Source organism: Vespula vulgaris, chromosome 9, assembly GCF_905475345.1.
Source record: "Vespula vulgaris chromosome 9, iyVesVulg1.1, whole genome shotgun sequence".
NCBI lineage: Eukaryota > Metazoa > Arthropoda > Insecta > Hymenoptera > Vespidae > Vespula > Vespula vulgaris.
The window spans coordinates 3,416,327-3,439,909 of record NC_066594.1 but is presented as its reverse complement, the minus strand read 5'-3'; the positions used below and the strand labels follow the sequence as shown (position 1 = coordinate 3,439,909).

Genomic DNA, 23,583 nt, shown 5'->3' with positions numbered 1-23,583 from the left:
TTATATAAAAAAAAAAAAAAAAAGAAAAGCTCGAATACTTGCATATTAGTTTTTTTTTACATTATGTTTTTTCTATTTTTTTTCTCTATCTTTTTTTCGTTTCTTTTTTTCTTCTTTTTTTTTGGAGGGAAAGGGGTTTTCAATCTGTGCCTTAATCTAATTTCATCTCGCAATTGCATCGATTATTAGCACTCATCGATGTAACGTTAAGAATCGGACAATTTTTTAAGGTTCATATTCAAGTTAATCTGTCTGATCTATGATATATAGGCTATTATAATTCCGAGTGTAAAGATACGATTGAAATCGATACAGGTTTTATTTACGTTTTACATATATCGTAGTATTCATAATTTTTATGATTTCCTACGAATTTTGAGAAACTAGACAATAAAAGTGTAAAGGTATTAATAAAGGATTTTAATCGTTGAGTAGTACGATTGGAGGAGATAAATTCATAGTTATTAACTAATTGTTTTTATATTACGAAATATATAAAATGTGTTATAAAAAGAAAGAGAAGAAGAAAATAACAATTCAATTAAAGGCAGAAATAAGATTAAATTTTCATTAGCAACAGTTGGCAGTACTGTGTCGCCGGGCGGGTAAACTATTAATTAGCTGTTTGTACCACCAGAGGCGCTGATTTATTACGTCGACATTACTGCTGGTTTCCGGTTTGCATAGTCGTACGTTGCGATCGAACTTGGTTTTTTTTTTCGAGCGTTCGCCATAAATTTCATTCTACGGGAAACAACGCGTGCTCTGTTAACGATTTAACGATAATTAAAATACCGTGCGTTACGATAAGTGAAAATAGGATAATTTGGTAACTATCATAATTATAATTCATAAGGTACCGGAAGTTATATCTCTCTTTCTCCCTCTTTTTATCTTATTCTCTCGTTTGACTGCGTGAATTTCGTAAATCGTAAAAATGGCGACCGCTGTCCCATCGCGATTTGCCGTTCTTAGTATCGAAGATGACGATTATAAGCCAAAGAAGTCTCAGAAGAATACGTCGGCCGGTAAAACGAATCAAAAGGGTAAAGGTGACAAGTCGAAGCAACAACAGCAGCAGCAGCAGCAGCAACAACAACAACAACAACAACAAGAACAACAACAACAGCAGCAGCCGCAGCAGCAGCAGCCGAAGAAAGATGACAAGAAAAAGCAAAGCAAGGTAAGGCGCGTATTAGCCTCCTTGTTGTTTCTTTCTGTATAAAGGTTTTTTCTTTTTATTTATTTTTTCTTTTATCGATCAGCAATTTTGTCGATTTAAGCGATTGGCGATTTTTATTATTCTTTTTCCGTACACGTTGTTCTTACAATTTCCCAACATTTATGATTAGCATAGTCAGTATTGGTTAAATTTAAGTGCAGTGATTTTTCTTTCTTTTATTTCGTTTTATTTTGTTTTTCTTACGTTTTAGACATGTTTGATTGATTTCATGTCAATGTCAACGTACGATATTGCAAGAACAACAAGAACGAACTATTATGCCTTTGAGAAATGTTAAAATAAAGTGAAAAGTAATTTTTATTAATTGTTGCAAATCTCTAAGTCAATTTTGTCTGTTCCTCATAAGTTCTGTATATATACGTTATCAAAATTCGATTATTGTATTTTACAGGGAAAAAAGAAAAAGTCAGCTAACGAGGAACAACAATGGGAGCAGTGGAAGCAAAAAGATTCTATGGTAATGAGAGTAGAAACATATATATGTTATTTAAAATTTATTTGAAATATTCGACATAAATCTCTGCTTCTAATCCAATTGTAATGCAACTACAATACAATAGTTCTCATTTGACTATTGTATACGTTTATGGAAGATCATTTGAAAAGGTGTTAATTATTATTCGTTGTTAAAATTTTGAGCAAAAAACCATGAACTGTTAAGTCGTAGTGTTGAATCAAAGATTTTGTTTCAGTAGTCGTGTATTTATAAGTCTTGTGTGTTATCACGTCCAATTGTGATTTCCTTAAGGCTGTCGAGGAAACATTTGAGCAAGATCTGCATCAAGCCATCTTGTTATCAAAATTAGATTATGAAGAACGGTTAGTAAATGCTGCAAAAACTGAGAAGGAACAGGAACAATGTAAGAAAGGTGGTAAAAGGTCGAAGAAGGCAACCATGTCATTGGAGGAATTCAACAACATGAAAACGAACACGACGCAAGTTCCGGTTATAACGTCCGAATCAGAAGAGAACAAATCTAAAGGTATGATACTTTGAGAAAATAGAAATGTCTCTGATCAATCGGTTTATGCGAAACATGATCGAAATGGTTTAAGCGAACTAGGTCATGGGATTAATAATTGCTACAGAACTAGATGCAGAATTCTTCAAAAGGATTGACAAAGAGGCAAAGAAAGAAATTACAAAAGGGAAACAAAAAGACATGTTGAAAGCACGATTAAACAAAATAGATGATGATATTACATTAGCACAGTTAAGAGTGGAAGTGGAGAATAGGGATAAGATAATTAGTCAACTCAGGCAAGAAGTCGAAACGCTTAAAAAGGCGCTAACGCAGGTTAAAGAAAGAAACACGAAACTTTATCAAATCCTTTCACACGGGGAGAGTAAGTCTGATTTTATCTCACGTCTAAAATATTTTGCAACTAAATAATATCGGTTAATACGACCATTTTTAGTGAAGGACAAGGCATCGGTATTAGCAGAGGTAGCGAAATTACAAGAGATTCGCGACGAATTAACATCGGAAGTAGCATCTTTACATGCACAACTAGAACAAGAAAGATCCAAAACTCGTACGTCCAGTGTAGATGTTAAATCGTCCAAACAAAGTGTAAGGATATGTATATAGTAATCATTTGTTCTAATTGTAGTTCGTTATTTACAATGAGAAATTTTATTATCCTTTATTTTTCAGAACAAAAAGAGACTGGCTAGCGAGAATGCCTAAACTTTAGTATAATAATGTCAAGCACTATGATCATGTGGTGTAAAGTTTTTCACTTTGAAAATAATTATTTTAACAGCTTTGAAAAAAATAACAAACGATATGATCTCGTAAAAATATGTTTTGTATGACACATTGAGCAAAGTCGATGAATGTACTTTTATTTTTGTAGCTATGTGAAACCATTGTCAATGAAAGAAAAAAATAATTTAACGAAAATGCTTCTATGCTTATATGTATAAAACTTTTTTGTAATTAATTTTTTACATTTCTATAAGATATTCATGAAAGTTATAATATAATTACTAAGTTTTCTTATTTCTTAAGTAAAACATTCACAACCTAATGTCAGATAATTAGGGCTCATTTCGAGCTGACAGACAAATTTTTATAAACGAAACTTTAAAATTGTTCTTCCATAATAAGATTGATTGCCTGTATAATAGCTTTATCTTCTAAATTGTATACTGAAATATACCACATATTTAAAAAAGAAAAAAGAAAAAAAAAACAAAAAAATATAAATATATTACTTGAAGTATTTTGTAATAAATATGTTCGATAAATATTTCATTATATTTTTTAATGGCCTTTGTTTAGATTTGACGTTAAGTTAAAAATAATATCAATATATTATTAAAATTTTACATTTACGTTCAATTATCAATTATAAATGACTTGCAAAAGACTATCTTTTCAAATAAAGTTCGTTTGAATTCGCGTAGACATATCACAGATATTTGAATTTATAAGGTGAACTTTAAAAAAAAAATATTTCCTATATATAAAATAATTAAGAATATTACATTTAGTTTTATATAAATATTCGATTAAATGTGTAGATGATTTGAATACGGAAATCATTGTCAAAAGAGAAAGAAAATAACGCTCTTAATCCGTTCCAAACGTAAACAAATAAAATTGTAATAAAATAGCAGATACATGTGTGATCATTTCACGATAACGTACAAATAATTTTTAATAAGTCGCTAATCGTTTTTAATATTAATTGTAATAACAAAACGAATGAATTTTTCGAAGGAAGAATATCAAAAAATAAGCAACGCATCGTGTATACGTAATCGTAAATCCTATTGAAAATACGGCAACTTGTTACTTTATAAAGGATGTGCCTTTTGATTATCGATGTCTTCCTGTGTCCATTCTTCGCCTTTTCAACCATTTCCATCGGTGGTTCGTCCATTCGCACGGTGCTAAGCCTGATCCGGATTACGCATGCAGACGCGCATTTTTATAGAAATTTTTTCCTCGCTTTCTCCACCCCACCTCACTGCGTCCCCAATCTCCCGCTTCTCCATATGAATTTTTCTCGACTCCACTCTCGACGGCTTCTCCGTGCAGTTCAATATATCGCACTTCGCATTTCCAATTCTTTTTGTCACCGAGTCCTACCTAAAGTTCCCTTAAAATTGTTCTATTTTTCGAAAGGAAGAATTACATTTATATATATACACACGGATAGATATGTATATATATATATGAAAGTAAATAAAAGTAAAATCAAGATTAAATAATGAAAGTTCGCTTAGAAATTTATTCGTACGTTATTATTTCGACAACCATATAAGCTACAAGAAAAGAAAAAAAAAAAAAGAAAAATCAGAAAACGAAGAGGAACCGTAATCGATCGGTGCGTTTAATTTTTACCGGAAACCAACATCGAGGATCGACCTAGGGAGAAGCATCTATTCAGCTTTCGACTGAAATCTTGACCAATAAAAGGAGCATTAGCGCTAAGTGGACGCCTCGCCTACTCGGTCATAGTCCTGTTTGCTACAAGAGCTGAGGGTGAAAAGAACGGGGGATGCGGTTAGCGAGAGATATAAAGTACCACGGAGATTAAGCTTGTTCTCGCACCCTTCGCGTATTGTGAACTCATAAGGACGGTACTTCGTCTCTTTTCTTTCTTCTTCTTTTATATATATATACACACACACACACACATACACATATATATGTATACATATAATTTGTACTTTTTTGCCTCGAGAGAGTAACAGAATAAGATATGTATATATATATATATATATATTTATTTATTTATTTATCCATATATACATGTTATATTAAAAGTAGTCAAAAGACTCATAGGGCGATTTAGTTGACATCGACTTTTGCGTTGATTTTGCGCAAAGATCACGCGATTCGAGTTTGTTCTTCGGAAAGTAGCGCGTCTCTTTCGAAGCTATCGCTTCGTAAGAGAGAAGAGAGGGCAGATGGGAGGTGGATGTACAGTGTACTGGAGAGAGATAGAGAGAGAAAGAGAGGGAACGAGATCGAGGGTAGGTTTTAGGACATGGAGTGACGAGGGTGGTGGAGCGGTGAGGAAGGGGAAAGGGTGACAGTGGGGATTCATTATCTGACAGTCTATTGTCATTCCTACGGGCTGAGATTTTGCTCGGGCCAGGAACACCGCAGCAACGGCAGCATCATCCGAGTATACTTGCTCGAGTATGCGACGTATGTATGTATGTATGTATATATATATATATATCTTCATGTTTCAAAAACGCGTTTAAAATGTCAGAGATATTTTCATTTACCATTGCGTTTTAACGTAAGTCCTGATATTTACGAACTGTACATATACCTATCTAGAAACTATATAGGTTTAATAAAACATTTTATAAAATCTATAACGGGACCGATGTAATCGATATTATCTCGTATTAAGACTCAATTTGAAAAAGTAAAACCGAGACTTTGATAACTTCTCGAGTTTATGTAATCTCTGAGAAGGAAGAGAAAAAGGGAGAGAGAGAGAGAGAGAGAAAATGAACAAATGCTTGAGCGTTAAAAGAGAGCGAACGGAAAATTAATCCGAACATTAGGCAGGAAAATTAAGGTTCGAGCGCGAACAACGGCGGTCTCTCGTTATTACGATGTTATTCATCGCGTGTATCCTCGGTATCATTAACGCTCCTGCGAGTGTACATACATACACCATTGCCCGATGTGAAGTGTCGCCTATGTCACCCGCCAAGAAAATTGAGACTAACGAGGAAGGCATTTCTGAACTCACGAAGGGTTTCCTTCCAACGATAAAGAAATTCCTCTTGGAGACTGTATCCCTCACCCCCCTTCGCCATCGCACTCTCTCCCCTCACCCTATTTCTTCTCTCCACCGTTCCCTCTTTTTCGTCGAAATAACGAGATCCTAGCTTAGGTTCTATCCTTCATCGCTAATCTCAGAAAAATCTTATATTTCAAGATCAAGAATATCAGCTTTAATCTTTCTGACGTTTCTACCAAAAAAAAAGGGTCAGAACGTTTCCATGACGTCCTTTTTGATCCGTTTCTGTCGGAAAGGAATGAGGAAAAAAAAGAAGAAGAAAAAAAAACAAACAAACGAACAAATAAAATAAATAAATCGAGAACGGGATTGCGAGAAAATTTTGTAAACGTTCCCGTTCCCATTCCGGTTCCCGTCGTTTCTCCGTTTATGCATTATATCTTTGATTTTAAAAGCATCGGCCGCAAACTCGTGGAATATTTTTACATCGAACGGTGCTCGAGGATGCATCCACACACGTAGAACGATTAAAGTTTTAGAAGTATCGATTTCGTGGCGTTACCGTTGACAGACAGAGGGATCGTCAAAGAGCATAATAATTACAGCGCCCGCAGAGAAGAGGCTCAACCCTTTGTTCTATAGTCACTTTGCAAAAGGGGGCTGCCAGGGCGCGAGAGGGATGCTCGCGGGAGCGAGCGAGAAACGAAACAGAGGGAGGTCGTGGCTCAGCGAGAGAGTGAAAGAGAAAGAGAGAGAGAGAGGGAGAGAGAGAGAGAGAGAGCGAAAGCTGGATAGAAAGAGAGAGACAGACAGAGAGAAAGAGAGGGAGAGAGAGAGAGAGAGAGAGAGAGAGAGGAGAAAGCGGTTGCCGCTGCTTGGAGAGCATCCGTTTCAGCCGCGCCATTATGTAATTGATCTGAGCTTTCCGTACGCGATCATCGTGTAATGCATTCCCTGGTACTCGACACGTGCGATTCCACAGAGATTTTTTTCTCTCCCGAAATCTCGGAATATAGAGAAGTACCGGCCCTTCTATACCGGCTACCACTCCTTGATTCCTTCCATCCTCTTCTCTTTTTCTTTCTTTTTCTCTCCCTCTCTATTTTTTTCTCTTTCTCAAGTAGCAGAAGCAGCAGCAGCAGCAGCAGCAGTAGTAGCAGCATCATGATATAGGTGAAAGGATTACGAAAGCTGCCAAAGGCGAGACGAAAGGTCAAACGATTTACCTACGCCGATGATTTTGTAAAAATCCTTCAAAGAAATCCTTTGCTCTTTCCAATTTGTCTCTTCCACCTTGAACGTGCGACTCCCACAAAACACTTTCGACGACATTCTCTCTCTCTCTCTCTCTCTCTCTCTCTCTCTCTCTTCCTCTCTTTTTCTCTCTTATCGAAATCGAAGCCGAGATTTTCTTCTTTATTTCTCCCTTCTTTTTTCCTACCCATCATCGGAGGGAGAGAGAAAGAGAAAGAGAAAAGAGAGAAACCCAGAAAAAGCAGAGAGATTATAAACGATTTTCAGTAGCGTAGTAGCGATCAAAAGCTTTGCGGAAGATTCCTGCAAAATGAAAATATCGTCTGCATGTGTGTCAAGTACGAGATGTTCGAAAGACTCCGCGGCTTATGAAGGCCGATTTTGTATAATTGACAGAAATTAATACACACATACATAGGCAACGATAATCGGTCCAATCAATTAGAACACGACAAATGCAAATCCTTTTACAAGTTAATCTTTCAATGTGTTCATGATTATCATGCATTAATATTATTCATTTCACCGTGCCTATATTTTCATGACGTATTCACGTTAATTCCTTTCACAGTAGAGAGCCAAATTCCGTAAAGACAATCGAATCGGAGATTATATTATCGATGGTCATTTTGTTTCATTCTTTTTCTCTCTACTTTTTCTCCCGTCCTCTTCCTCCTTCCTTTTCTCTCACCCTTCTGTTCTCTCTCTCTCTCTCTTTCTTTCTCTCTATCTGTCTCTTTATCTCTCTCTCTCTCTCTCTCAGTCTCTCTACTTTCCAAGGATAGATATTTAATTAAAGTTGTTTGCGCGACCAAGTTCGGGAACTTCGGGGATAACTTAGTGGCAGGAAACAGCGAAGGAACCATTTAATTGTCCTCGCATTAAATGCGTCGCATAACTCATGGATTATCTTCTTCGTCATCGTGTCACCGGAAGCCGATATCGGACGATGTTCTAGTACACGATAAAAGTTTCATAACGAGAAGGGATTTTGAGAATGAACTTTCAAAGGGTACGGCCAAACTCATTTATTTATTTCAAAAGAATCTAACTTCGTTAACCGATTATAGATTTTTAATAATATTATCGATAATTGACAGGAACATAGAGGGATATTTCCTTGTGAAAATCCCTGAGAAAAGCTCAAACGTTGTGGATGATGCTTTAACTTGAGAAAGGAGAAGCCGAGCGATCGTATAAACGTATTCGTGTCAAAAGCAGCTCCGGTCGAGACCCGAGTTATCCTCTGACCTCGCTCCGTCATCTCCAACTTAGCTTGCTTCTCGTTCGCAAGGCCAAACCGATTTTCTCTCTCTCTCTCTCTTTCTCTATCTATCTATCTATCTCCCCCTCTTTCTTTGGCTTCTCATATTTTTTCACTCGCACATTCGACGCGAAAACACTTCGATATGATTCGACTTGTCTAAATCGAAAGATGGCAAGAGATCAAAGAAATATGGAATAAAGTTAACGTGCAACTTATCGAATCTTTTCTTTTCCCTTTTTTTTTTTTTGCTTTCTTATGCTCCACCGGCAAAGCTTATCAAACGAATATATGCACATATGCAGATACGCATATATAAATATGTATACGTGTATCAGTATTTTTCTATCGTATTTATTTTCTTTTTCGTTTGTTCGTTTATTCGTTCGAGCGGAAGAGAAACGAGATTCGGAGAAAAATAATCTGACGCATCTCCCCATCCTCCTACTCGGTTCGCCGATAGAAAAATTTTCTTTCGTTCGTCTCGACGTATTCCTGCTAACGTTGGAGCTTGATACTGAATATCCTATAATACGCGTTTGGATGCGGATCCCGAGAGCGCGATGCGTTAGCACGTTTCGTCTACGTTCGCGCATTCTATTTTCACGGAAATTCTCTTTCCGCATAGGACACAGGCACGCTCTCACTTCTAAAACGATGCAAGTCGCGCATTCCGCGAGCACTTCGCACTTGAGGTTCACCGTGATAATGCTCCGACTGCATCCACGCGTTACTCCCGCTCTTTTAGTTGAAAACGCAAAGTATAAAAGTTTGATTTAGCACGATGTATCGCGCCGCTAAGAGCGCGCGCACACGTTTATCGTTTAATAAAGACTTTTCGCGACATTTTTCGCGACGAACGCGAGCTAAATGCATCGGTGAGATAAAAACGTTCAACCGTACGTAAGTACGTATATACGTGGGTATAGGTACGTACTGTGAATGTCATACCTAGCTACGTTACTACGTACGTCGGGAGAAGTGTTAATTTAAAAGAATTTAATTAAATCGCGAGAGATCGCTTCGAATTTTCTGACGAAACTACGCATACGCTCGCACTTTATTATTTCGTACTATTACTACATTCTATCGAATTAATGGGAAACAGATGTTATGGGAAGGATAGACAAATAGAAATAGACCAAACATTTACTTTACTTGTTTCGCAGAGCAAATCAGTATTGGCAATCGCCTCTATTTCCAAGGTTTACCATGTTATCGAATCAAATGGTTATCAATAATTGCTATCGAATAGAATGTACCTTTTTGGGATAATCCCTCTTGCTTCTAAGCATTTTCGTAAGTTACAAATTGCAAAATAGAATTCTCATTCAAAAGGAAATCGAACAATTCCCCTTGCTCTTGTATGTACCTATCAAATGCCTAGATGCACGATGAAAAATGACAGAAGGGAATAAAAAAAAAAAAGAAAAGAGAAGGGAAAAAAAGGAAAAAGGAAAAAAAAGCGGAAAAAAGAAAAAAAACGGAGGAAGTCAGGTTGGAACTCATGGAATTCGGTTCCGCATTGAGAGCGTTAAATCGAGTGGAACGTTGTCCGGTACGTTACGTAACACAATGACCGAGCGTTGATCGCAGGAGAATCTTATTGTAAAAGGGGAATCTGATTATCGATACGATATCGAGTACATCGACTGTATTATATTCCTTCGATATCGATAATGGATCTTAGCAGCAGCGATTCTTGAAAACGCTTGCGACGAAGTTTTGAAAAGTGTAGATATCTATGTAGATGGATTCTACACATATCCGAAAAAAATCATATATTCGAGGTAATCTTACTTATCCTAGATAGACAGGGTCAATGTCCAGTTGGCTACTACTACTCGACGATACTCGCCAAGTATCGGGCACAATAATTCGTGTAATATCACGAGCATGTTACGGACATGGCCATAACATAGCTCGTTACTACACTTGGCACCACGGTTGGTGTAGAAACGATATGTAACACGGTAAAGGCAAGAGAAGGACACAAGAGAAGGATCCATAGGTGGACGCATATCCGGCAACCTGCCGACGAGGGTCCCGATAAAGCGATCCGCGATCCTCTACGCGTAACGCATGACGTATACTCACGCACCTATACGTTCGTATGTACGTTTACGTATATAGAACGTATTGTGCATATAGATATATATATGTACGTACACAGGTGTGGGTCGCGTTAAGTGTAGCATAGCTCAGTCGAAGCTCACCCCCTTCCAACAGCTTCCATCCCAGTACCCTCTCTCTCTCTCTCACTCTCTCTCTCTCTCTCTTTCTCTTTGATTCTATCCTCCTTCCCTGTCGACCACCCCCGCGTCGCCGGCGTCACCAGCCTGGCAGTCGCATCATATCGCAAACAAAAGACGAGCGAGCGCGCGCCACTCATCGCTCGCGCTCGATGCGACAGCGAGTGACGTCCTCCCTCTCACCGCGTTTCCTCTCTCTCTCTCTCTCTCTCTTTCCCTCCCTCTCTCTCTTTCTCCCTCTTCTCCCAACTTCAATGGAGCAAAAGAGAGAGATAGAGATAGAGATAGATAGATGGATAGATAGATAGAGAGAGAAAGAGAGAGAGACATCCACCCTTCAATCCACTCTGCCTCCAACCGGCCTCTGTTGTCACCCTCCCCACCCTTTCACGATTCCTACCGACTCTCTCTTTTACCCCCACGCTTCCTACCTACCGGCCTACTACTCTCCTCTTCCCTCGAATCGTTCTCTTTTCTTCCCCTTCCACGATCCGTTGCTTCCCTTACGCCCCTAAAACTCGAACTCCACTGACTGTCGTGCGAACGAGCGAGCGAGCGAGCGAGCGAGCGTGCGAGTGAGAAGCAGTACAGCATCGACGCACACGAGTCCAATGCAGACGTACCGGCAGAGCTATCTCTTGTTATCACCAGTTATTTGCATCCCTTCGGATAGATGCTCGCCGCCACTGCCGACGTCGTAGTCGTCGTTGTTGCTGCCGCCACTACCGAGAGGCAGCCACAAGAGAAAGAGACGGGAAGACTTGCGAGGGGGTTGGGAGTAGAGGGTGGGATTGCTGGTGATGTGCTGCCGAGGGACGAGGAGAGGCTTGAAATTCTCGGGAGCTTTACTTCCCGGGAATATTACACGCCCCGCCGTGAGCACTCGCCGATTCGAGTGATTCCCACCCCTTCTTCTCTACCTTTACTCTCTCTCTCTCTCTCTCTCTCTCTCTCTCTCTCTCTCTCTCTCTCTTTTTTATTTTCTTTTTTTCCTTCTTTCTCTCTATTTCCCTAACAGTTTTCTTCTTTTCGCTCGAGCTAGCGGAGCATCAATGTACACCGCAAGCTTTTTCTTTTCCTTTGCCTCATGAATTTCGACGACGGAGATCCGGCCGCTTTGTTTAAACGTTTAACTGGTTGCCTCGAGTACAAGAGAGGAGACATCTTATTTTTTTCTTGCCACGTACATTTCACAAAAGTTTCGTATATTTATTCGTAGATTAGGAGAACTCGTCTGTTTTTTCTTTTCTTTTTTTCTGCTCTTTTGCCTAGTTCGAAAGACTATGGATTTCGACAGCGATGTCGAGGGATGGAAACTGGATCGCCAAGACACGTGGGTTTGCCTAGATTTAAAGCTCTTCCGTTAACGTTTGAAATATCGTTAAGATTTTTTTCTAGGAAAAAGGGTAGATACTCTGTTAAGTCCTCAAAGAAACATAGTAAGTAGATGAATGGGTCTTCATTGAAGTCCTGCGCACGAAATAGATATTATCAATACCGCTTTTGCATAATCGAGCTTCTCTCGATTCCGAACGGACGAATTAATTCCGCATGGTTTTCTCCTCTCTCTCTCTCTCTCTCTCTCTTTCTCTCTCGTTTATAAGATTACAAGTACTTAAGTACCCGATCACAGAGGACCCTTCGTTCGTGGTAGACGAGGGGAAGGCGAATTCGAAACTGCTCTTTCCTCGAGAACGTCGTCGACATCGTTGGAAAGCGTATTCCGATTTGGGAGAGTTCGCATCCTTCTCAATGTCGTCGCGGTTGATGGAAAATATTTCGGTCGACGTCGAAGGCTCGCGGAGAAAAAGAGAAGGACAGGAAGAAGCGAGTTAGAGAAGCTAGCGGGGTGGGAGAGAAAAGAGTAGGGAGGAATGAACGGTGTTTAAAATTCCCGTGAGGCTTCGCGGTTTCGCGCTTCGTACAGAGGGGGTACGAGGAGAGCGTCGTTCGTGGGGAGCCAGTGGGGGTTCGAGTTTGGAGTCGGCTCCGCGAAGGGGTGGTTGGAGAGTCGATGGAGAGGCGTTGGAGAGCCGCTGGAGAGGCGCTGGAGAAAGGATGCCAAGGAAAGCGAGGAGAAGGGCTTGCGCGTTCGAAGTCGACAGATTGCCGTGGGGACAAATAGAAGTGTATCCAGTCGCCAAACGCGACGAGGCGAATTTCGGGTAAATTGTTTTCTACCCCTTTCTCTCTCTCTCTCTCTTTCTTTCTATTTCTCTCTCTCTCTCTCTCTCTCTCTCTCCCTCTCTCTCCCTTTCCCTCTCTCTTTCACCGTCTTTTGCTAGAAATCGTGAGAGAGGGAGAGAGAGAGAGAGAGGACGAGTAGAATGAACGGATAGAAACATAAAGATAGAAAGAGACAGAGAGAAATGGAAATCTCGGTACCCTGAAATCGTCGATTTAAATTTAGGGTGTTTGCCCGCGGGATGAAGTACCCCTCCGAAGTTCTGCACAATCACTACTACTATCACGGCCACCACCACGATCCTCATCGCAGTCACACAATTTCCTTCGTTTCTCGAGTCTTCTAGGTTCATTGCGTTCCTCGACGAAGCAGTATTGTGTGGTTTAAATTTTATCCTAAAACCATTGTTATTGGGTTATTTTCTATTGGTCAAGAGTATCGAAACTCGTATTGTTGCTTAAGAGCAACAATCATCCTCTAACGATTACCCGAGTTTTGAAACGTCGCGTATTAGTACTATTTTAGACTGTTCTAGAGATGAAATTGTTCGAGTATTGTATTTCATGGCGATGGTTCTGAATATCGATTGTAAATAAACACGATATGCTTTGTATATCCAACGTTATACATTATTCATAACTACGTTCACGGCTCTTGCGGAATGAAGAATGTTATATGAAAAATCGTCCTTTGGAATAAAAAGATAATCGAATAATAATTAACGAGTAGGTGACGATTACAAAGATTACCCGCATATTCGGGTATATTTGCTCGATGGTTCGATGTTTGTCTCTTTGCAAATGTCTCTATAGCATTTCCTATTCAATTCAGAAACACGTGTTTCTAAGCCCTTTATATTTTATGATACCTTCTGTACGATATCAAAGGACGAGATTATGGTAATAATGTCTTATAGCAAAAAGGTTCGAAATTTTAAGAAGCATGTCCTCTTTCATTGAAATACGATCTTCCGGTACGAGGGTACGATGACGAGCTATACGAGTGTTTTCACGGTTTACCCTTTGTAGCCGACCAATTAACAACGTTCCACGACGACGCGTAAGTGAGGAGGAGATTCCCACGTGCCTGAAGCTTTTACCAAAGAACGCGTAAGAGATAGGGTAAGAGTCCGAATATGTAAATAATTAATATCGTATATCGTCAACAAATTTTCTCTAAATTACACATTCTCTCTTTTTAAACGTATGCTAACAAATCTCGTAGACGTCCTGTTGCTCTCCATGTTTTTTACTCCCTTGGACGATCAAGTTTGCCTTACCTTGCCAGTTAAATATCCTACAAAAATAAGATACCACGAATAGGTTCTCTAAGCGACTCCACAAGATTGTTCAGTTTAATATCTCATTGAAAAATATTCTCTCAAATTCCTGATTTTTTTCAAAGACTTTAATCTATCGAAATTCCGATGGAAAATATCTTGCATGCTTGTAAAAAGCCATTATATTTCCTAAATCCTACGATTCCTTAACAATCACGATGATACATTAACTAGTTGGAGAATTAAAAAAGGAAAGGAAGAGCAGTTAGGATAACGCGAGTCATTACATGGCGAAAAATCTTTAGCTCCTTTCATCCAGCATTAAAAATCGATATTTGAAGCGAGTTCGCAAGCGATTCCTCTTTTCAAAGTGTAAACACATCACCGTCGACGCATCTGTAAAACGAAACGGAATACGAACAGGGAGAATCTGTGGAAGGGGTTGAAGAATGGAAGAGTAGGAGGAGGAGGAGGAGGAGGAGGAGGAGAAAGAGGAGGAGGAGGAGAAAGAGGAGGAGGAGGAGGAGGAGGAGGAGGAGGAGGAGGAGGAGGAAGAGGAGGAGTACGATGACGAAGGAGAAAGGAGAATCTTTTGGCTATATCTGTTTTCCACTTTTTTCGCTCCCTCGGAGAGCCACGGAGGCAGTAGCAGCAGGGGTACAGCACAACCCTCTCTCTCTCCTTTCACTCCCCTTTTTAGTACCGCCCTCTCTTTCTCTCCCTCTCTATTTCTCGTTTCTTGTTGCTCCTCTCCGTTCAGTCTTTCTCTCTGTCCTCGCCTCGAAATGTGGCATTCAACAGGGCTTCCACGGTGCTTGCGGTGGTGCGGATTCCGCGCCGGTTTGCCGCGGCGCGGGGATGCAATGGGGAAATGATGCGCAGATTGGCCGGATCATCTCAAAAACCACCACCCTCTGCCTCCGGCTCTCCTCCTACTACCGATCATCCCCCGTGATTCCTCCCTCTCTCCTTCTCTGTCTTTCTCTCTCTATCTTTCTCTCTCTTTCTCACTCACACATACGCGCGCGCATATACACACCACACGCGCGCACACACTAACACACCCATACACGCACACATACGTACACACTCTTGTACTGGCAGCCTCGTTCGCGCTCCCGCCACCACCGACGCTCGTCAGGGGTGGAATACAACCCCCACTGCCAGAGTCGCCGTCGAACAACCACCCTGCCACGGCCGCCTGCCACGGTTGCCTGCCACGGTGGCCGACGACGAGTGACTGAGTCCTCCGATTATTATCTCATTTGCCGGCACGAGCAGCACGCGGCAGTACACCACCGGCCTTTCTATATCTCTCTATCTCTTTCTCTCTCTCGTTCCAGTTATCGTTATCGTTATCGTTCTCGTTCTAGTTCTCGTTCTAGTTCTTGTTCTTATTCGTTTCTTCTATATATTCATTTTCTCTTTCTCTTTTTTCTTTTTTTCTCTGCCACTTTTTTCTTGTCTCTCTCTCTCTCTCTCTCTCTCTCTCTCTCTCTCTCTCTCTCTTTCTTTTTCTCTTTCTCTTTCTCTGATCGTTTCCCCGCTCTAGAGATCCATAGATCGCTACTCCGATTTTGCGATCTTCGACGGAAGAAGATCAAGGAACGTGCACGTAAGGCTGGATTTTGAAGAAAGCGAACAGGTGAGCGTAAAACATTTTTCTTCCTTATTTTTTTCCTCGTTTAATTGCTCTTCTTTTTATTTTTGTATGTATTTTTTTTTCTTTTATATATATTTATATATTTTTCTATTTTAATCTTTCTTAGAAAATAATTGAGTTTCGAGGATTTCGAATTTAAATCGACGTATCTTTCTTCCTTTTTTTTTTCTCTCTCCTTGGGCAACTCGTTCGAGATGATTTCGTTAAATGAAATAACACTATGATAAGATTCGAGAGATTTTTACACTATTCGTTGTGATTTTTTAGTGCGTGATAATTGTTACGGATCGACGGAAGGACGCTTAACGGTTCGCTTAGAAATCAGTTTTCTGTGTGTATATGTGTGTGTTTGTGTGTGCGTGCGTATGTGGGCGATCGTGATTACGTTTGATATGCTCTACTCGGCTGGTTAACCCTTTCGCTCGTTCCCCAGTTATAAACGTACTACTCGTCAACTTGTTACTCGTGACGCGCGTACCACTATCGGTTATCTTGTTTTTCAACAAAAAAAAGTGGTTCGTTGTTATTTCTACTTTGCACAGCAATCGTGGTCGGTCGAACATTGCATGTTCTATGACGTATTTGCGATTATATAAAAAAATCTGGACGGATCGTTTCCGTCGAAAAGAGAATAAAAAAAGTAAAACAAAAAAGAAAAAAACACAAAAAAGAAAAGGAAAAATTATTTACGATGACGGGAACGAAAAGGGTCGTGGTAAAAAGCTACACGACTGCTGCGTGTCCAACGAGATGACGTAAAACGCCTCGACACCTCGCGTTTGCTCGGTTTTTTTTTCGACGCGTATTTTCGCGCTGGACGATTTGAAAAAAAAAAGGATAAAAGAAAAAAAAGGAGGCTTTAATTTATCGTCAAATGGACAGAGACGAAGGGTTAACAATGAGAGCTAGTATTATACGATCCATTGTTCGACGGACACATATTTTCCCCGATTTTTTCTTTTTTTTTTCAAAAACTCATACCTATATCGTTCATATCGACATCAAATATCTACACAGGGACGCGTATTTCGCTGTTCGTTGAGCACCAGATTCGGAATATAATCGTTTCCACTTCCATACGATACGTGATCATGGTTACTATTCCATCGTAGAGCTACACAGCTAGTTTCGTTTGTTTGTTTTTAATTTGCCGTAGGAATTCTATTCGCTTTCAGTTCTTAAGAAGCGAGCTAACGGAAATTATACGTAATATTCGATTATTATCTCGTTGGATAATCGATCATAATGAATTACTTATTGGTTTACTTAACATATTAATTAGGGAAGACGACGTTCATTTGTCACGAGTATATTTCATTTTTCTCTTCTGATAAGAAGATTAATAAATTTGATTTTTTTTCCTTCGCTCTAATTGAAAAAATAATTTCATTTTTTGCTCCTTTATTCTTTTTTTTACAATTCATTCATTTATCCAATATTCTATGTCTTCATTCGTAGTATCGTATAATATTAGTTTGAATTAAAATAAATCTGATGGACGTTCATCGATCGAAAGTCCCATCAGTTATTAGGTTAATGACGAGCGCATTGAATTCTTCGTTTCTAATTACTCGTCGTCATTCAGTATTACTTTTTTTTGTTTTAAAGTAACGCCTTGTTGAGCCTTATACATAGTTCCCGACGATCGAGGCTCGTCTTCTTCGTCTTCGTCTTCTTCTTCTTTTTCCTCTTCTTGTTTTTCTTCTTTTTAGCGAGGAACGAGGACGCAACGACGTCTTTCATCGACGTCTCTGCAGATTAACGGAATAGAAAAGAAAAAAGATTCCATTGCATCTGAAATTATTTCTTTCGCATCGTAGGTACGGATAGCCTTTGTCGAAACTCGTGCGCTTTGACAGCGGCATACTTTCCAACCGAAACATAGTAGAGACGTTCGAGTTATCTGAAGAATAGAGTCAAAAAAAATAGAGAGAGAAAGAGAAAGAGAAAGGGAGAGAGAGAGTGAGAGAGAGAAGTAAACTGCGTTACAAGGGACGTTTCTCTTCGCTATGTAAAGAGAGAACATTTTTGCCAAAGACACGACTGTAATAAAAATGTTTATGCCGACGGTATAAAATACACAAGGTCTTTCTCGAAGAATACATATATTCCCACAAAAAGAAAAGTGAAATAAACGAGTTAAAAAAAGATACGAGTAAGATAAAAAGAAAGAAGAAAGGATCTCCAGAGGGATGTAAGATAGTGAATTATTAAATCTTCTTTCGGATTTTCCAAAATCATTTTCTTTCACGTCGGAAATAAGTCGAATCCACACGTGGCTCCTACTAGAAGGGTAAAGGATTCGTCCGTACTGAAACGACACTGACCACTGATAACCATCGTCGTGTTCTCATTTAACATCCTTTAATACATTTTATTCGTTCTAGAAAGAAAAGGAATTTCGAGAGAGGAATATAAAAACAAAGCAAAACGGATTATAATCATAGCGACAACGCTTACCGACGGAGTCCGGCTTTGAAAATCGGATAGCCAAGGATAAAAGAAAAAAGATGGGTTGGAGAAGAAGGGTTTGGGTAGTTTGGAAGCGTAGACGTAGGAATGCAAATATTCGCGGGTACAGAGATTGAAACAATCCGCCAATTAGAATCGTCGACGTGAACGGGATTATGCAGATTCGTGATGGTTGGATGGGGGTGATGAGGGGTGCTAGGGGGTGGACCGAGGCGGGCTTGGATTGGCAGCTGCCGCCCTGCTCTCGCTTAATTCAATCCACCGAGTTGTCTTATGAATCGTAAACCCCCTTCCTACATTCTCTCGCGGTATTTCAACCCACCATCCTCTATCGTTTCTACCTCCGAGCTCTTTTAGGAAACTGCGTGAAACCGAAACTGCGCGCAGTTTCGACGTCTTCGAGGATTCTTCGAAGCGCGTCTCGCCTCGAGCGGAATAATAATGTAACATCGCTACCGTAAAGTTCCATCGGGCGGGGTTCTCCTTTTTTCTCTTTTTCCTTCTCTTTTTCTTCCTTTTTGTCTTAGTTTGCCGTCTTCTCGTCGCTGCGAAAAACCGAAGGAGAAGAGACGCCTGTGAGAGATGAAAGGAGCTATTAAGATCCTTCGAAAGAGAGAGAAAGAGAGGGAGAAAGAGAGAGAGAGAGAGAGAGAGGATAACGGAAAGGAAACAATAAAGATCTTCTTCAAGGAATCCGTCGAAAGGAAGCTCAGCCATTCGCGAAAGCTTTTACGTAAGATGTCGTCGCGAAAATTCGCTACGGAAATTAACTTTGATCCATGGAATAAAGATATTCGTCTGATTCGAAAATACGACCACATACATATTCACCATGATTTTTAAATCTCGTTTGATAGTCGAGAATATTCTATTGACAATTTAACAAAAATCTTGATTACGTCAAAGTTGCTGTCCCAATTCAGCTTCCTTCACTCTCTTCTTGTTATTTAAAATACGTCTACGAATATGTCAGACAAATATTCGAAATTTCATTGGCAAAAGATCAAAAGAACATACATTAGAATCGATTAGAAAATAATTTACATATGCTACGAATTCGTGAATCTTATAAAAAATCTGTTTTCACGTTTTCGCAGACCGTTATTATCTCTTTTCTGAAATCTTTCCCTCCAGTCTCGACTTTCAACAATGTATCCGCGTAAAAAGACAAGAAAAAACAACGGCAGTAAAAGAAAAAGAGAAAGAAAATGAAAAGGAAAAGAAAAGGAAAAGGAAAAGGAAAAGGAAAAATAAAGGAGAAAAAAGAGAATCAGCTGAGCGAATAGATACGACGAGGAAGGTAAAGTAGGAGTACAAAGAAGAACGGTGGCTCGTTTTGTTTGCTAGAATGTTTCGCGACGATAAAGATAGACGGAATTATGGCCGCAGTGCGCCGGACACCGGCGACTGGCTCGTATTTATCACGAAGAGTAAAACTGACAGCAGTCCATTTCCCGTTCGTCCTGCCTGTCTGGCTGAACATAATATCTCCTGACGAAACAACGTGGACGTCGTTTGTTTAGGAAACAATGGACCGAAACAATACCCGATCCCTCCTCGGTACGCGGACACGGATACGGACCTCTATTCTACCCTTCCACGATTCGTTGCTCCTTGCTCTTTCCATCGTTAAAGAATCTTTCATCGACTTAAACCTTCTACCACTAAGAAAAATGACACTTTTCTTTTCGTATCGTTGCACTCTCACGAGTTATCCTCGTTAACGACGTGAACACCACCTTATATTTTGACATTTGTTCGAACGTTAGCTTCTCTTCTCTTTCTATTTGTGTCATTGATATGGACGGAGAAAACAGGATATAAAAGAAAAAAAGAAAAAAATGAGGTCGAACGTCAGCACTCGTTCGATGGAATCATTCGAACGACCGGATCGTTTTAACGTCGTTAAGAGATCGAGAGTCTCTCTTCGAGGAGAAATCCTCCTAAGTTTTCCGAGAATTCATTCTCAAAAGGCATCCGACCGAAACAGAGCGTGCGCTTGACAGAAATTAGTAATCCCTAATGGATGATTCGATGCGAGACCGCGTCGTAAGGCTTTGCCTAACTTCATATAGGTATTACTTCCTCCTTGGTCTCGGTCTTAACAGCGGCAGCTATTCGATTAATTTCAAGAGACAATAGTAGCTCGCTTCCACTCCGTCGATTTACAGCTTACCGGCGAACGCTTCTCATCCTTCCTCCTTCTTGATAGATCCAACAATACAAGTGCTTTTCCTTGGATTTTAAAGAAAGAAACATTTTTAACCCTTCGATCTTCTCTCGCGAAAGAAAAAAATAAGGAAAGAGAAGGAAAATTTTGTTACGTTCCATCGTATTTCTCTTTTTCTTTCTTTCTCTCTTTCTCATAAAAGATTTTCAACGAGAAAATTTCTCATCAAGGACAGATCGAAGATGACGACAACGACGGGTGATCCATCGACTTTGAAGACACCAGCCTCGTTGTCGGGAGGTGATCTGGTCTCTCGTTTATTGGCAGCGACGCCACCGTACTTGTACAACGTACCGCTCACACCTCACAGTTTCTTCTTCAGTGAAATGTTGAGGTCGTTCGTTCAAGCCAAAGCCGAAGCCACGTCTTCGACGGCGAACGGTACTAGCACGCCGAGACGTCGTAAGAGATCTTGGCGAGACGCTCGTGACAGGCCACTCGAACTTACGACGAAGGAAAGAACGCATCATCATCATCATCATCATCACCATCATAATCATCATCAATCTCAACAGGACAAATATTATCATGGACAAGCGCAACAGCTGTCGCAGCAACAACTAGACGCTCGCTTGGAGAACAGAACTAAACAGAGCGAAACTTATGAGACCGATAACAAGGTAAACGTGTTCGATCAAAAAGCAAGCTTCGGTGGAGATATTTTGAAGTCGGTCGACGAGACCAAATCGGAATTTGTGAAACAGAGTAAGAACTTTTTCGACGAACGGCCCTGCCACTTCGAGCAATCTCACTCACCGGAAACTATTTTCCCTGCTGCCGAATTACAAAAAGTTAAGCCGGAAGAACAACAACAGCAACAGCAACAACAACAGCAGCAGCAACAACAGCAGCAACAGCAGCAGCAACAGCAGCACGGCGATCGCAAAAATTGTAATTATGGCGATAGAAACGGTTACGACGAACGTTCCAAAAATACTGTTACCGTTCCAGATTTACCTTTACTCACCGATCAGAAAAAGCTCGATTTTTCGAGGAACTTTCTTCCAGGACTTTCCGGAAGAGGATGCGAAGTTTTTCAAGGTGTTAAAGGGTTTGGTTTACCCGGTAACGTCTCAAATTCCGAATTTCTACCCAGTCCACTCTGGTATCCGCCATATCCTATGCCACAATCCTATCCTGGCATAGATCCCTTACACTTTTTTATCGATCTTCGTGTCTCTGGACATATATGGGATCGTAAGCTCAATGAGAGGCAGTTACCTTTCAAAAGCAAGCACTGCTCGGCTTTTAGCGTTCCGCAATCAAAGGAATACGGTAATCGCCCATTGAATCTTACAAGGGACGAAGCTAGTACGTCTAGAACCATCGACGAGAATCTGCATGGCACCAATTACATTTTGAAGCATCTCAGTAGGACGTACAGGGATATACAGAAAACGAAAGTTTCGAGGCAGGAGACGTCGGAAAATGATGAGATTAAACAAGGACTGTCAGAAAGTAAGTTTGCATTCGCTCTCTTTTCTTTCTTCTTTTATGTGCGTGTGCGTGAGTGTATGCGTGCGCGTGTGGGTGTATTTATTTTTTATTGACATATTTTATTAACGCGTTTAATGCAATCGTTCGTCTAATATTTTCCTTAATTTTTTATAAACAAGGAACATTCATTATCATAGTCTCGTTAAAATATTTTAAATAGTAAAATATTTTAAATATTATGTTTGTAAAATTGAGATTATATGTTCCTCGTTAAACGCGTTAACTCATAGAGAAAAGAAAAACATAAACAAATAAACATTCGTCGCTCACGTAGTTACATCACTCCTAGATCGTCTTTCCTTGTCAATGTAAATATTAAGTTGGAAAAAAAGAAAACATAAGACGTATAAGTCAATATACCGACGTACGATTACCTCAGTCGTTTCTCGAAAACAGGCGAGGACTCATCGAAACAAGAAGACGCTAGCAATTCCTCCGGCAGTAAAGAAGACGAGAGAAAGGATCTACGTGCTGTAATTGGTCTCGAATTGGTAGTAGACTACGTGAAGGAACCAAAAGGGGACCCTTCGACGGAACAAGCTGCACGAGTTAACTCGGAGTAATTTGTGAAAGTGCCAAAGGTGATCTTAGATTTGTTCTTTATTAATAATTGTAACATATTGCTAGAATCATCGATAAATCTCCGATTAATATTACATTCGAATTTTGTCTCTCGCGATTATCTTAAGAAACGAGATTAATAATCTTGACATTTTTCATCCCTTCGAACTTGAAATAAATCGCGTTATCTATTTAAACAGAAATCATCTATTAATCGTCTCTAATATACTCGAAAGTATATCTTCTTAAGCTTTCGTTGGTTTTCAAAGAGTAACGCAAAACCTCTCGTATCTTTCCTTTCAAGCTAATCACGGAGAAAACGATCGATTATCGCGACTTTAACGAGTCAATCCCTAGTTATAACAAGGAGGATTTTTTTTAGCTACCTCCATGGGACTTGAAATGGTCCCTTTCCGAATTCAATTGTATGTGATATGCACTGTAAATATGATAGTAGTATTCCGATGTATCTATATGTATCAATAGAGTATGGATAGATTATGATGAACGTGTAAATTGTCGTAATAAATCCGATGTGATTTAGATAGTCTCTCTTTCTCTCTCTCTCTCTCTCTCTCTCAATCTATCTAATAATCTAATATTCCGTTTCATTTTCTTTCAAATCGTAGTAAACAAATAAGTTCAAACAAGTTTCTTGCTGGATATATAGAATACAGAATGTTTTGTATACATATATGCGTATGCTTAGTTGCGTATATATACACACACACATATATATATATATGTGTGATGATCTCATTGAAAAACAGCTTCATTATTTATTTTCTTACGTTTGTGATAAGAAATTGTAACACGCAAATGATACAAAGGCAACGTCTAGCGTCATTAATGGATTTTTTGCTCAGTTGTATGTCTCTTTGCTGTTTTCAATACTATACGTCTCGTTATAACCGAAAGGACACTTGGTGACACGTATAAATACGAAGTACCGAGAACTTGA

At 39.7% G+C, this 23,583-nt stretch overlaps 2 protein-coding genes across 6 annotated transcripts; both read left to right on the top strand.

Moving 5' to 3' along the window:
• The first annotated feature begins 99 nt into the window (after window positions 1-99).
• On the top strand, window positions 100-3,868 carry LOC127066437 (G kinase-anchoring protein 1-like). Its single transcript, XM_051000210.1, has 6 exons — window positions 100-1,183; window positions 1,635-1,700; window positions 1,992-2,226; window positions 2,333-2,590; window positions 2,663-2,817; window positions 2,902-3,868. Exons 1-6 carry the CDS (start codon window positions 938-940, stop codon window positions 2,932-2,934), a joined length of 993 nt encoding a protein of 330 aa, XP_050856167.1. The 5' UTR covers window positions 100-937; the 3' UTR covers window positions 2,935-3,868.
• A 1,535-nt stretch (window positions 3,869-5,403) lies between these two features.
• On the top strand, window positions 5,404-23,169 carry LOC127066427 (uncharacterized). Of its 5 annotated transcripts, none has more exons than XM_051000188.1 (4): window positions 5,404-5,424; window positions 15,752-15,844; window positions 20,735-22,022; window positions 22,458-23,169. In XM_051000188.1, exons 1-4 carry the CDS (start codon window positions 5,419-5,421, stop codon window positions 22,622-22,624), a joined length of 1,554 nt encoding a protein of 517 aa, XP_050856145.1. In that variant the 5' UTR covers window positions 5,404-5,418; the 3' UTR covers window positions 22,625-23,169. The 5 variants fall into 5 exon arrangements, with proteins under 5 accessions (XP_050856145.1, XP_050856144.1, XP_050856141.1 ...); XM_051000187.1 differs by lacking the exon at window positions 5,404-5,424 and adding an exon at window positions 12,618-12,900 and having other exon boundaries at window positions 20,740-22,022; XM_051000184.1 differs by lacking the exon at window positions 5,404-5,424 and adding an exon at window positions 12,618-12,900.
• The last annotated feature ends 414 nt before the right edge of the window (window positions 23,170-23,583 follow it).